The sequence below is a fragment of the Abramis brama genome (genome assembly GCF_963993115.1).
Source record: "Abramis brama genome assembly, chromosome: 19".
NCBI lineage: Eukaryota > Metazoa > Chordata > Actinopteri > Cypriniformes > Leuciscidae > Abramis > Abramis brama.
In genome coordinates, this window is record NC_139981.1 from 18,368,462 (window position 1) to 18,383,013 (window position 14,552).

Here is a 14,552-nt window from a genome sequence, read left to right on the forward strand (position 1 = left end):
AATATCTCCGAGTTTTGTTTTTCACTGTAGAAATTTCAAATGTCATGATTTGCCAATGCAAGAGAGTACAGGTGTTGTGCCGAATTTCGACCCCCTGCCAAATTATTACCCCCCTCGTTGAAGTCAGTACCTGATTGCCTAATCCTAACCCCACCCCTAATCCTAACCCCTCCCCTAATCCTAACCCCTCCCCCACAACTAATCCTAAACCTACCAATACTAGGGGGGTAATAATTTGGCAGGAGTCAAAATTCGGCACGACACCGGCACCTTTTTTTCCCCACTTCAAGCACTGGATTTGACAGATCTGAATGCGACTCAGAAGGAGGATTCACTTTTCTGATCCACTATAGCGACCTCTGGCGGAAGACAATTTAGGATGCCTTTGTTTTAATATTTGAATCCCAGTGGCTCATCTCTCACTTTTTATTTTTGTTTATATATGCTGGTGGATAGTTGTTGTGACCTGAAATTTTATGGATTTATTGTGAAAATGTTTTTGATAGTGACGCGTCTAAACCTTTTACAGTCTCTAAACGTAGATGTAAAGTGTGAAGCACAGTCACTCATTCAGTTATGAAGGTTTATGAAGTTGGTGTCATGAATGTGGTCTGAACAGGTATGTGCGTATGTCACGTGTTTATTTAAACATTACATCGTGATGGCCGCAGTCTTATTTCTTATTTATATTATTTTAATTTGAATTGAGAAAGCAATGAGAAATTGTACTTACAGACCCATGCTTGTGTATAAGACAACCTTGAGACTGACTAAGGGAAATTTGATCAGTAATATGGAGCTTATAAGCCCTGGAAACTCTCTCTGGGTGGTAAAAACATATTGCAGAAACAAAGTGCCAAACTGGTTAGATGGGAATGTGAAACAATAGCGACACCTCATGTGACTTATGTCTCTTGAGTGTGTTGTCCATGTTTGTGATTCTACCATTATTAGTATGGAAGGAATTTTCTGCCAAATTTAAATAAATAAATTAAATGATTAAAATTAAAATTAAAACCAGATTAACGATTTCATTACAGAAAACTGTATGCAAAAAATCTGACAAAATTGAGAATGAGAGTGAGAATTCCTTCCGCTGGAGAAAAAAAAAAGTCCCTGACCATAAAGCAACAGAATAAGTTACATTATTTCTCCATTAGATGGAGACAAAGACTGTCTTAATGAGTGAGTCAGTCAGTCAGTCAGTAGAGAAGACTTTTGAAATAACTCAAACTTGTGATCACGGAGAAGAAAGACCCAACTGACATGACTATAGGCACGGACAACCCCTATTAACTGTTAAAAGTACAAGATATCACACCGGACATTCAAACGGATTTTTTATTATGAATATACTGACCTGAAGGAAAATGCTATATCTAGCCTACTGTAAATGCAGGTACACTCGCTTTCTCGATCTCATCCAGAAGTTGTTACTGGAAATGAAAATCAGCATTGTGATTCTTTTTGTACACAAACTTAAAATAACCAAAAGACACGTAACAGTTAAACAGCGGACAGATACAGGCTAGTGCTGTATCTGAATAAGTCACGGCTGAAGGGCGTTGTTAGGCACGACGCGAATATGAAACATTGGCCGAGGTCCTCGGTTAAAGCTAGCGGGTATTAATGTCTGGCTATAATTGTTGTAGAAACTGTGTTACTAAGACCTTTGTACACCCAAATAGTTGAATTTCCAAAACAGCCTAATGAATGAACCTCATCGTCGATTATGGTCTAGTCTGAGTCTAACATCATAACTAACATGGTCAGGCTGGTTGTTTCCATGTTCTAATGCTGCAGCAGCTTCCCGCAAAAGCTCACTAACTGATTTCGCCATATCTCGTCATCTCGATTACAATATAATCACATTTAAATCATTTCGTTTCACACATTCAACTCATGCACACGGGATGTCGACGACTTCGCTTTACAGAAGGCGTGCCTCTAGCGCCGTTACTAGAATAAGCCACACCCACTCATTAACGTAGAATTTGCATGCAGGTTGTCTTTGAAAATGAAAACGAAAATGAAAACTGTGAAATAAAAGAGGAATTAAAATGAAAACGAAAATTTACATTTGTATTTGAATTGTGTCACTATTATTGCGTGAGCGTTACTAAAGAGCATTGTAAAAACTGTATTTGTAGTTTCTTTTTCACGTTTGGCTTTTCATTTTAATATTGGCAGTCTTGCCTCGAGACTGTAGTGAAAATGAAATGTGAAATCACCAATTGCATTTTATTTTTCAATTTGACAGGGATAATGCTGTGAAAATGAAATCATTTAATTTCATTCTCAATTTTGTCACTTATTTTGCGTACTGTTTTCTGTAATGAAATCGTTAATCTGGTTTTAATTTTCATTTTAATCATTTAATTTATTTATTTAAATTTGGCAGAAAATGCCTTCCATATATATGAACTTATTCCCAAGTGAATTAGTGTTTATCTTGATAGAAGTTCACTTTAATGTATGAGGTTAAGCATTGTAATTATTCAAATGCAGAATTCAAATAAAACTTACTACCTAGTTTTACATAGGCTATTCGTAGGCTATTTCTCCACTGTAAAAAAAATAAATAATAATATATATATATATATACATACATATTGTTGATACATGTTGTTATATATACTTAAAAAGGTAAGTTGCCTGGTTGCCTTACAATTTTGAATTCATTGAAATTAATTGTTTTAGTTAATTCAATGAAGGAGATTGGTTTAATAAATAGAAACTCAAAATATTAGGCATATGTTATCTGAACCACATTAATTATTAACCACATTAACCACATTCAAATATTTGTTTACCGTGTGGAATTACGAGACTAGCCTATGGCGACTTGTTCTTATATTGAACAATATACTTTATTTATTAATTTATTTTGAAATCTGCTGAAGTCACTACTGTATTTTTGTCATCATCATCATCACTCCCTGGCCTGCCTGTGCTGGTTTCTATGGAAACGCGGTGGCGCGAGGCGGGGTTCGCGAATTCAACACCGGTCTCGCGCTCTGCCATGATCAATCCAGTGCTTGACAGCTATTGTCCTCGCGCTTGAAACGCAACACCTGCACGACTAAACTAAAGCGACAGAAGAAAGCATGACAGATAAGGGTAACATCCGAAACGTAAGTATGATGACGATTCTTTTATAGTTTATCAGCCACTGAGACTGTAAATTGCGTTGAAACAGTGACGTATATGCTGAGCTTAAATATATTTGACCACGCTGATTAATATGTCATATAAATGACTTGATAAATGATGCGACTTGGTAATCTGCATGAATTAACTGTAAACTGAGAAAGGGTTGAAGAATGGTCAGAGAACCTTTTCTTTTCCTTATTGTCTCGCAGCACTTTGTTTACGAAATCGTGTTGATTTTAAATCAGTACATTAATAAATAGCTGATTATTCGGGTTTTGCCTGGGCTGTATAGCATCATATGTTTGAATGACAGTAAAACACTATTCCTGCAGGAGGAGGACTATGTTGGAGAGATCAAAGGGGGTCTACGGCCGACCATGAGGCTGATAGTGATGGGTATTGTTCACAAGCAGCCCAAAAGGTTGGTATCAGACACACCTGTCTGTCTGTCTGTCTGTCTGTGTGTGTGTCTGTCTGTGTGTGTGTGTGTTTCTTGCGTTCATTTTTTAACTGTCACATCGCGCATCCTGAATGACTCGGTTCATTGAGAATGAGACGCGCCTTCAGTGCGTTTACACAATGAGCCAGTTGTCTCGGGAATTCAACCAGAAGAAAACATGGGTGCCAACCGTGAATACACAGAAGAAATCAAGTGTTTTGTAGTGCATTGCAGTATGTTATGTTATGCATTTTATGTCATATAGTATACGTATACTGTATAGAATAAATATATATATATATATATATATATATATATATTAAGACATATCTAACATTTTAAATAAAAAACGTCATTTGAGAAGGGAATTCTGGCAAGAAAAAAAAAATTCTTCACAAATTAAGGTAATTTATACTTTTTACTTATGTGCATACTTATATGTATCATCTTGTAAGATATGATGTTTTGTGTATATGTTAAGGAACCTTACAATTAACAGGGTTTTACTGTAACATTTTTACATTTGTTTTCAATCTTAACTTTTTTTATATAGTGCAATACATGTGGTTTTCCAGCTGTTGTTGTCCACTTCTGTTTTGCCAGCGTGGGAAAGGTTCAATTCCCATGAAGCCTTAGCTGGTCAGATCTAGAAGAAGAAAAAAACAGATTGGAGAATTCTGGCCATATTTGGCAAGGGTTATCCAGGAACTAATGGTTGATGATGTGATTTGGTATGGAGCGTCCCAGATCAAAAGGGCAGGACACTAACTCCATGCAACTGACTCGGTCTGTTAAAATGATGTTTGTTCTTAAACCTGCAATATCCCCACGTTTTTTTTTTCCGTCTGTCTCTTTAGTATGATAGTGTTAGTGTCAAGCCAGTCTAAAGGAGAGGGGGATGAGGAAATCGAGGGTGATGTGGGTCTGGAGTTAAAGGTGAACTTTTCAGAAAAGGCTGTGCTTCGTAACGCTCGTCTCTCAGGACAGTGGGGCACTTCAGAGACGGCCCTGTCTTTCTTCCCCTTTGCTCCAGGAGAGCCTTTTAAGGTAGAGACTAGAGTGTGTGATCACATCTTATAAAGCTAAACTCTTTGGTAATCTCACACCTTTCTGTCACAATAATGTTGTTTCCTTCTTTATCTCTCCCAGATGGAGATTGTGTGCGAGCACCAGCAGTTCCGTATTCTGGTGGATGGGCAGCCGTTGTGTGGTTTTTCACACAGATTGACTGCGCTAGCATCTCTCACTGCTCTTAGAGTTCACGGAGACCTACAGCTCACCAAAGTGGCTTGAGAAAGAGAGGAATCGCCTGCCATAATGACAGACTAATCATAGAAGCAACTAAACTAAGGTTTTATAACCCTGAGCGTACTGTACACAATTGTTGTAAAGTTCCAGAGCTCAATCAGTTCATTTGAAATTTTTACAACTCATTTCAGTTGGATCTGTGTTTGTTTTGGTATAGGCTAATTGGCGATTTTTTTTACAGTTTCTCCAGTTATTTTTATTTGCAGTGGAAAATGAGCCTGTTTGTGTTTGTTTGGACACATTTGTAGAAGAAAATATCCCCAATGTTCCAATCAAGAATGAATTAACTAGCTCAGATAGAAGATAGTTTTTAAAATACATAATGTACTATGTATATTAGTTAGTTTATTTGGCTCTTTGATACAGAAGCAAAAGTGCCTTCATTTGTTCCATTAGATGCACTTATACGTAGAAGACTTTAGGTGTGCTGTAGCAGTAATTGTTGATGTTCCAATTCATTTGTATTTACACATTTGGCAGATGCTTTTACCCAAAGCAACTTGCATTGCATTCAAATTATACATTTTATCAGTTCATGCATTCCCTGGGAATTGAACCCAGGAAGCTAGCATTGTTAGCGGCATGCCTAACTGTTTGAGCTACAGGAATGTATCAACAACAACATGCTTTTGTTTGACTGTCTGAAAAATTAGTTAAATCATTTCAACAGAATAACTCGTAAGAGAACAGTTTTTCTGTTGATCTTTTGTTCATGTGAATGTACCGCATAACAGTTTAACATAAGCATTCATAACTGACACCTGAATGTTCACTTTAAAATGCAGTTCGCTGCGATTGAATTGGTTTGAAGAAAAAGGACTCAAAGTCCATCTGAAGCCTGTACTTGGTGCTGTCAATCTAAACACTTAATGCTGCAAATGAAGCATGTATACAATAACTTTAATGATTAGGTTCATAGAAAGGTTTACTTGAATATCTTTTAACACCTAATAATTGCAATATGTACTGTAAACAGTAAACTTTTCTTAAAGAACTTTTAAGAAGATCTGATTATTGGATTTATTTAATGTGTGTGTGTCCTTGTATGGTTAATTAGGACACAAATGTGTATTATGATATGGGTATTCGATACTTTCTCGAACCAAATGTCTTTAAAAAACATACTAAACTGTATTTTGTTTTTAATTAGAAAAAATGCCAAAAGTTTTCTGCGATGGGTAGGTTTTAAACCACATACAAGTGTGTGTGTGTTGATATTATACATCATACCAAGTAATTTTTTTATTTATTTTTTTATTGAAAATGTAAAAATGCAGAAAGTTTTCTGTGATGTGTAGACTTATTGTAGGTTAAGGGGATAGAATATACAGTTTGTACAGTATAAAAATCATTATGTCTATGGAATGTCCCCATAACACACGAAAAACCGACATGTGTTTTTGGGCATTTGAGAGAGAGAAACATACACATAGGCACAGTGTGTGTGTGTGTGTGTGTTTTTAAACCATAGCAACAAATCAACAGGCTTGTGCAAGACATGAAGTCAGTTCTGTTAACTAACAACTTGGTAGACAAACAGAAGGCAGGTAAAAACATGTTAACAGTTCACAACAAAACTGCAGGCATGGACATCAAGGACATGATTGCCCAATAACAATTATTCAAATACTTTTTTTTTTCTTCTTCTTCTTTTTGACAAAAAACAAATTCACTTATCATCATTTACACTTTCATAGTACATTCACTGAATGTATAAGCTTTACCACATTAAAATATATCAAACATTAACTCAAAAATAGTTAACAGAAGAAATAATAAAAAACATCAAAATAAAGACTTTATCAGGGGCACTGAACTCTTGGAAAACCTGAATTCTATTAAAATAATCTATATGCTAACTAGAATGAGGTCTCATGCTGGCCCCATGTGTTTTATTAATTTTATTATTATTAATTAATATATATTTGTATTATTCATATTTAATTTTTAGCAGCTGTATAACACTGTATATATTTTATTTTGTTTGCACTATACCCAACATAAAAATATATAATTAGCTAACAATACAATAGCAATGAAGATAATAACAATACCAAAAATTAACTATAAGTGTTATTGTTTAAAAATGCGATGTGTAACATAATTAAGTCACTTTTCTAATAGCTTGGATCCAGTCCATCCTCTCCTCGTGTGTTGGAGCTTGGATGTAATAGTGTGTCTCCACCTGAGTGATGATTTTAAAGAGGTTCCCCTGGACTTTACCTTTAACACCTGAAGATTACAAGAAAGTGGCCATTAGTTTCTGTGTTTACAGTATTTATCTGTAAATATTGCTGCTACCAAGACAACAAGACCTGAATCACTGTTTAGTATTTTTAGTCAGTGGCAGTAGTTAAGTCTTTCCTTTATTCTGATTAATATGTGTGATTATTATTTTGTAAATATTCATTTGTGGGATCAGGCAATCATCACACCTTAGAGACTTTCATAGAAGAGGCAAAAGTCTGACTCACCTGACGGTGTGCCGTTATCATCGAGGGCAGACACCAGACAGCCACGCAGAGATATACCGCCAACCGGAGTGATGTCATCCTGAGAAAGGTGGCCATCAGGAAGTAAACAAGTCAGTACAAAAATATACATCACATGATTTCTTTAGACTTTAGCATATATATATATATAGCACACCAGCGTTCTTCTCACCTTGCTGGGGTCATAGTAGTGCAGGAAACCAGGCTCTGCCCTCAGAATAAACAATCTTACTTTCCAGTTCTTCACCTTGTGCCCCTGACACACAGATAAACAGGTGAGTGAACACACAGACCGCTAGCACCACAAATAAGTAGCCTATAGTTCAGTTCAAAACCTCCAATTTCAGCAGAGTGCTCACCTGTTTGAGCAGGTAACCTCTCTTCACCACCTTTCCACTCAGCTCCGCCGCAGACCGAGACTTTTCTGATTTCACACTGCCTCGCTTCTGGAAGCTTTGGGACTGTTTGAGAAATCATATTTGTTCGGTTTAATTAGGACAACTTATTTTTATATCTAGTATATGATATGATTACAAAAGAGTTGAGTAAAGAATAAATAAAAAAGAAATAGAATTGGAACTTACAAAGCAGTAGAGTGCAGTGGAGTCATCGAGGAACTGTTCTCCTAGAGCAGCGTTACGGAGGGCGTCTGCGCTCCTGATCCCGATGGGCCGCAGGGAGGCCTCATCCAGCAGCGCAGAGGCTAATGTTACTGACTCCACACGGGTTAAAGCCAGCCTATTAAACACAAGCCAATCCACCACTGCTGAGCCTGCACACACACACACACAAATATGAAACACTTCTGATCTTTGACTTTGATTTACCAGAGCTGATTTACAGACCAACAGCACTGGATCGGTTCATAGTTTGATTCACTCTGCTTCTATGTGTTTGCATGTTCCAGGCAGACTGACAGCATGTGTATAGTGAGTAGTGACGAATGACTCTTTCTGCAGGTTATACTGTATCACCGGTAGGTGGCGACAAGGGACTGACTACTTCACTCAACATATTTGTTCAAAGAGACTGATTGTTTCAGGTAAAAAACTTCCAATATTATGTCTAAAAGGTATGTGAACCTGATTTCACCATTAAAAACATGTTCCTGGATCAACATTCCAATCATTCAATCAGATTTGAGGGATAGGTTTATAGTTAATGTCAAGTTTAGTCTTATAACTAAGTTTCCACCATTCTTATTCACCTATCATTTCCCTCTGATTTAGGGATAAGTTATGAGTAGGGTTAGATTTAGGGGTAGGGATAAGGTTAATCAACAAAATCAACAAAAGTTGATCCAGGAACACGTCTGTCTTGGCAAAATCATGGTGCCCCTAAAAGGTAAGGGATCATATTCAGTCATACACAACCTTTCAAATGTTTGGGGCTAGTAAGATTTTTTTTTTTTCTTGATAGAAATGAATACTTTTATTCAGCAAGCAATCACTGACAGTAATGCCTATTTTATTTCAAAAATAGGCTAAATTCTTTTTGAAAATGAATTCATTCTTTTGAACTAAAACTCAGCATATCAGAATGATTTCTGAAGGATCATGTGACACTGGAGACTGGAGTAATGATGCTGAAGATTCAGCCTTGCCGTCACAGCAATAAATTACATTTTAAAACATATTAAGATAGAAAATAGTTATTCAACTGAAAATATTGCTGTTTTACTGTATTTATGATCACTTAAATACAGGTGAGCATAAAAGTGGTCTTTCAAAAACATTTAAAAAATCTTACCAACCCTTAACTTTTGAACAGCAGTGTAAACGTAAACATTAACAAGACAGAATTTCTTTAATAATGCACATTCATGCTTTATTGAGTGTCTGACCTGAGAAACAGTTGGTGTAAGAGCTGCCCTGTTCAACATGACTGCTTAGCCGGATACCAGTGTGCACATCATACATGGAGTCCAGCACCTGACTGATATACAGATATACGTTTAGATATGGAGTCGCAAACACATATTCGCATATATTGACAAAATGCACACATAGCTACCTGAGGTTGACATTGTGAAGCTGGAGTGACGTAGATCCTTTCATTTGTGATGGGGAGGGGGTCTGTGCATCACGTGGGTTAAGCTTCTGTATTGCTGCACCAATCGCTGATGCCCATTCATCACGTTCCTCCCTCATGCAAGCCTCCAGAAAGTGCTCATCTGCAGTGTTGGTCTGCAGCTTCAGCACCAACTACAGGGTGTAAAATGTGGTTAATATGACAACAGCCTTCAGTCACGCCCTAAACAAACATTTTAAGTTGTTGGTGATAAGTGCAGCACTTTTTGCGTCAGAAGAACATATAAAGGAAATTGCCACAAACATGCCAAACTCCATCACTCTGAACCTGGCATTGACTGCAGCTGTTACTCAATGTGGAATATAAATCAAAGACATTGCAAAGATACACTGGGGGAAATAAAAGCTGTGCTCCAGACATGCTAGTGCATGTGAGCAATGCTAAACAAAATAATGAAAGGTAATTCATATGAAGTGTGACCTAAGGCTGTGAGACACTCCCAGTGTTTTGTGTTCAAGGTGTAGGCTAATCTGAACTAGACCACTGATAAGCCACTTCCCAATCATATCTGTTTGTAGACTGTGCATATAACCAAATTAATGCTGAAATTAAATAATAATAATGTTAATTAATAATTAACATTAAGGTGTGAATTTGAATTTCATTCAGCCTGAGGCTTCTACATTTCACTTTTGTTGTGTAATGGCCTTTACGTTTTCCAAAAATATAACTTTTGTTTGTTGTTATTAAAAAACAAACAAGCAAGCCAAGCCCAGATAAGACTAAGTAACTTAAACTAAGTTACTTTAAAAGGTATCTTTCTCAAACACTGCTTGAGATTATCCTAGAATTCTGAGTGCAAACATAATCTTCGCTTTGTTGTAAACTCCTTAACAGAGGACTGTAAAATTCCACTAGTCTATATAACTTTGTAATAACTTGTACAGTAGGCCTACACAAAAAAAAAAAACAACGTCGAATACTTTGACTGTTCTCACTTACCGGTCTGTTTTCGTACTCCAGGCAAGGACAGGTGATTTTGCAGTTAATCAAATGTATCGTCCCTCGATGGCAGGAATCCCGTTTGCCGCCTTCATATTTATAATACATAAGTTTGTCCGATTTGAGTACAAACCAACGAACTTTCCAGTTCTGAACCACGTGGCCCTATAAAAACGAACATCATTTGTTAATAATCCAGTAAAGTAGGAATTAATTTGCCATATGTGTATGGATAAAATGTTCAAAATAGTCTCTCTCACCCTTTTCACCAAAAAACCCTCTTTAAGGACGCCGTTATTTTCTGACTCGGTGCCCATGTTAACTCCAGCAGTGTAGGTTCACTAGGCAGGTATAAGCACTTCAGGTGTTTTATAGCTGCCGCAGAAATTCCTTGTAATGTGCGTCATTGTGCGCAATCCCTATCGGCGCCCCCACAATCACTGAGCAAGAAAACTTTGCCTGGGCTGGGCGTGGGATTGGTTTGAATTAAATTCATTAAAAAATAGATAACTTATTAAATAATATGGACTTGTAAAGGTTGATGAAAGTCCGATAGAATCAAATCAGAGTTATTCTTTTAGATCTTACAATTTACAGACAATTCTACACAGACACGGGAAATTCATATTGCCACAGGGCGCAGTTTTCATGAGTCAAGACAGACGCAGTCAGATTGAGTCAATGTTCAGGTGAGATTCAGTTCAGTGACCGGATGTTTGTTGCTATGGCAGTGTAACTTTGCGATGGAAATAACTTTGAAAATGTAATCTTATGTAGCCTATAGCCTAACATTTTGTTCCATTAGCCTAGTCCAAACCAATTACGACCTTGTCAAGACTTCAAGGTCAGGATTGTATTATGTACATAGAATAATTCTGTGCTCACCTAATTCTGTGTAGAATGTTAGTACTGAATTCAGATTGTTTTTTTGGGGAGCTACTCTGCACACATTCTTCTTTTAACTTTTTTTCCAGCATAGGCTATTGCATTCTGTACACGGATTGTAAAGAAAAGTATCACTGACTAAATTAGCCTAGGCTACACTTAAAAATAAAGGTTCTTTATTGGCATACAGTATGGTTCCATAGCTTTAACGTCCATGGCCTTTCCATTTCACAAAAGGTTCTTTATAGTGGAAAAAGGTTATTAGATTTTTAAATGTTCTTCACATTATATATATATATATATATATATATATATATATATATATATATATATATATATATATATATATATATATATATATAATGGTTCTTTTAAAAACTGTTAATTGAACGTTTTTTGGGGGAACCAAAAATGTATGACATCTCTGTGATCATTTTGGAAACTTTTTGTTTAAGAGTGTATACATACAAAACAAACTAAACACATTCTTTATTTACAAAAATAAACAGACATAGGGCCTATTTCGACATGGCTAAAACTGGAATTTGCCAGCTGGCAGACATAGTTGAGCTGAGACAATCTTACACAATATGTGTGATGATCATATAAAATCATCGGTCATGTTCCTACATGAACTGTGAAAAGTTGGTAAACTAATGGCGGGAACACGGCCAAACCTCAGTCACTTTCCTCGTGTTCACTCACTTCTACTGTAGAGCACTAGATGGTGATCTCGCACAGCAACTGAGAAGGACTAGAAGTTGAGTAGGACTTCGTAGTTGTTTTCTGTTGTTTGTGGGAGAATGATCTGAAAATGAAACTGTCTCATGAAGTAAAATAAATTATATGGCAGTACACTAAATTTTATGTTAGACATCTCAGAACACATGGCTACACCTGAAAATAGTAATACCAGACTAATATAACTTACCAGACAACACTGCAAAACCTTGGTTAAAACACACACACACACAAACCCGAATAAGTTAGCAGAACTCCAAAAAAAAATTTAAGTTCTGAAATTCAAAGTTTAAGTAAGCAGAACTGGCAGATTTTAAGTTTGTACTTAAACATTTCAAGTTAAGAACAATTAATATTAGAGTACACTATTTCATTTAACTTAAAACCTTCATGTAATCTCAATGTGAACACTTTAATTAGTATTAACTTACAGTTTTAACAAGCTAGTTTGCTAACATACTATTATGTTATCATGCTAACAATAGTATGTTATATAGCACTTGCTGCATGAGTGCAACAATATAAAGATTTTATTTGCTCTCAAATCAAGCCGCATGCACCACTTGTCACCATGATGGTAACTATCCTAAAACCAACATTAACAGAAATTCTTCTAAATTAGCATAACAAAACATTAATCAATACTCAATCTCCCACTTAACATTAATCTTGCACAAAAAAAACCCATTATAGTTAATTTTAGCATTTACTCTCCCATTCAAGTTCCATCGGCAAAGCATGCTGGGAAATAGACATCCCAGCCGTTTCAGTTAAACTTAAGTTTGTTTAAATTAAAATAAATAATTTCATAAAACTCAAAACAATGAAACAGTTCAGTTTACTTAAAATATATCAGTTCTGTGAACTTGAAAGAAAAAAGAAAGTGCTAAATACTCATAAAAGTTAATTTGACTGAACTAATTAGTTTAATTTAAGTTTGTCCTACTCAAACCAATTAATTATTTTGAGCGGGGACTTTTCATAGGCGTAATGATTTTTATACTGTACAAACTGTATATTCTATCCCCTTACACTAACCGTACCCCTAAACATACCCATTACAGAAAACTTTCTGCATTTTTACATTTTCAAAAAACAGTATGACTTATAAGCTGTTTTCCTCATGCATGGGGACCAAAACATTTCCACACAAGGACAAGGCTTTCAGATATTGCCATCTTTGTCGGGACATTTTGTCCCCATAATGTGAGTTTACCAGCCATGGTAAAGATGACATGATACTGATGTCATTTATATCATACACTCACATCACCTTTTTGAGCTCACAGGAGAAGTGGCATGTTACTGTGAGCAACATTGTACATTTTATGACCAAGGAAAGTTTTCTGCAAAGTAACCATTTTTATTAAGATATTTTTTTGCCTAGCAATCATTGTATTCATTTATTTGACTTGCATAATCTAAAGTAGCTAATTCTACAATTTGATGCTTTGCATTCATGCTAACTTCAAACCCACATGCTAAAACAGTTAGCTAAATTACGGCTGTTCGGGGTGGGGATAGTTGTAACAGTTCATTAAAAATGTTACAACCAATCCCTTATGATAATTCCAGTGATCAATCACATCCCTGTTAAGACAGAATAGAGACTCGAGTTTTTGTTGCACATTGAGGGATTTATGTGGTAAATATGTTTCCACCTCAGTTGAGCACATATGATTTTTTTAGGCACATTTTAAGAATTGATGCGCATCTTGGCGTTTCCATACAGCGTTTTTTATGTGATATCCCAAAATGCACATAAAAAGGTGGATGGCAACATAGCCAGTGACTGAACTGTTATGTGACAGGAATACAGCATGCACACACAAACACACACGGCAATTGTTTTGTGCTAAATTTAAAGCCCTTAAAGAAATACAATAAAATGTTTTTTTGTTACTTTAAATTGTTCACTTATTCAAAACTGTAAAATTTTAATTGTGTGCATCCTATTTCAGCAAATGACCTCTCAGTGTTACATTATCCCCAACTAGTGTTACAACTCACGACAATAGTGGGGTAGGTTGTAACAGCGGAGCTCCTTGTGTTTGACATTATCTCACATAATCTGTGATTGTGTTGTACATTCGTAGCAGACAAATGTGGCTACCATGTATCAAATTTTGAGAGACATATAGCACAAACAACCACTGAGTTACCGATGCTCAAACAAAAGGTGTTACTTTCATCCCAGGTCTCCCCAATAGCCTATATATTGATTAGGGTACTAATACTAATGAAAACTTGTTGATGTTAAAATGTTAAACACTGTGAATCAAAATATCAATTTATAAAAAAAAATAAAAGCAGCTCGTATTTTATGTCATTGTAAAAGAGTTTGTTAGAGAGGTAGTAGTGTTATGATGCAGATGTGTAAATTTGTAATTTAAAGAAGTTTGTGAGGATTTCAGATCCTGGATACTGAGCTAAAAATCCCGGACCTGCTGATCCAGTTTTAATTGAAACACACAGGACACACATATGCACACAGCCCTCGT

The 14,552-nt window shown here is 36.0% G+C and overlaps 2 protein-coding genes across 2 annotated transcripts; one reads left to right on the forward strand and one right to left on the reverse strand.

Annotated features, from left to right (window-relative positions):
• The first annotated feature begins 2,674 nt into the window (after positions 1 to 2,674).
• On the forward strand, positions 2,675 to 5,894 carry LOC311069803 (galectin-related protein B). The gene is made up of 4 exons (XM_084093272.1): positions 2,675 to 3,134; positions 3,486 to 3,574; positions 4,450 to 4,639; positions 4,742 to 5,894. The coding sequence occupies exons 1-4, from the start codon at positions 3,108 to 3,110 to the stop codon at positions 4,883 to 4,885; spliced, it is 450 nt and encodes a 149-aa protein (XP_083949398.1). The 5' UTR covers positions 2,675 to 3,107; the 3' UTR covers positions 4,886 to 5,894.
• Positions 5,895 to 6,165: 271 nt separating this feature from the next.
• On the reverse strand, positions 6,166 to 10,762 carry plek2 (pleckstrin 2). The gene is made up of 9 exons (XM_084093389.1): positions 10,686 to 10,762; positions 10,426 to 10,590; positions 9,406 to 9,596; positions 9,236 to 9,327; positions 7,977 to 8,164; positions 7,752 to 7,853; positions 7,565 to 7,648; positions 7,375 to 7,453; positions 6,166 to 7,132 (listed from the first exon to the last, which is right to left on the reverse strand). The coding sequence occupies exons 1-9, from the start codon at positions 10,740 to 10,742 to the stop codon at positions 7,005 to 7,007; spliced, it is 1,086 nt and encodes a 361-aa protein (XP_083949515.1). The 5' UTR covers positions 10,743 to 10,762; the 3' UTR covers positions 6,166 to 7,004.
• Positions 10,763 to 14,552: the final 3,790 nt, after the last annotated feature.

Excerpts from the sequence above, each read along its gene's own strand:
- LOC311069803 (XM_084093272.1), top strand. The coding sequence starts at position 3,108 with ATGACAGATAAGGGTAACATCCGAAAC. Across the intron at positions 3,135-3,485 it reads ATAAGGGTAACATCCGAAAC|GAGGAGGACTATGTTGGAGA; the intron begins GTAAGTATGATG and ends CTATTCCTGCAG. Across the intron at positions 3,575-4,449 it reads GTTCACAAGCAGCCCAAAAG|TATGATAGTGTTAGTGTCAA; the intron begins GTTGGTATCAGA and ends CTGTCTCTTTAG.
- plek2 (XM_084093389.1), bottom strand. The coding sequence starts at position 10,742 with ATGGGCACCGAGTCAGAAAATAACGGCGTCCTTAAAGAGGGTTTTTTG. Across the intron at positions 8,165-9,235 it reads TTACACCAACTGTTTCTCAG|GCTCAGCAGTGGTGGATTGG; the intron begins GTCAGACACTCA and ends GTGTGTGTGCAG. Across the intron at positions 7,133-7,374 it reads TGATAACGGCACACCGTCAG|GTGTTAAAGGTAAAGTCCAG; the intron begins GTGAGTCAGACT and ends TGTAATCTTCAG.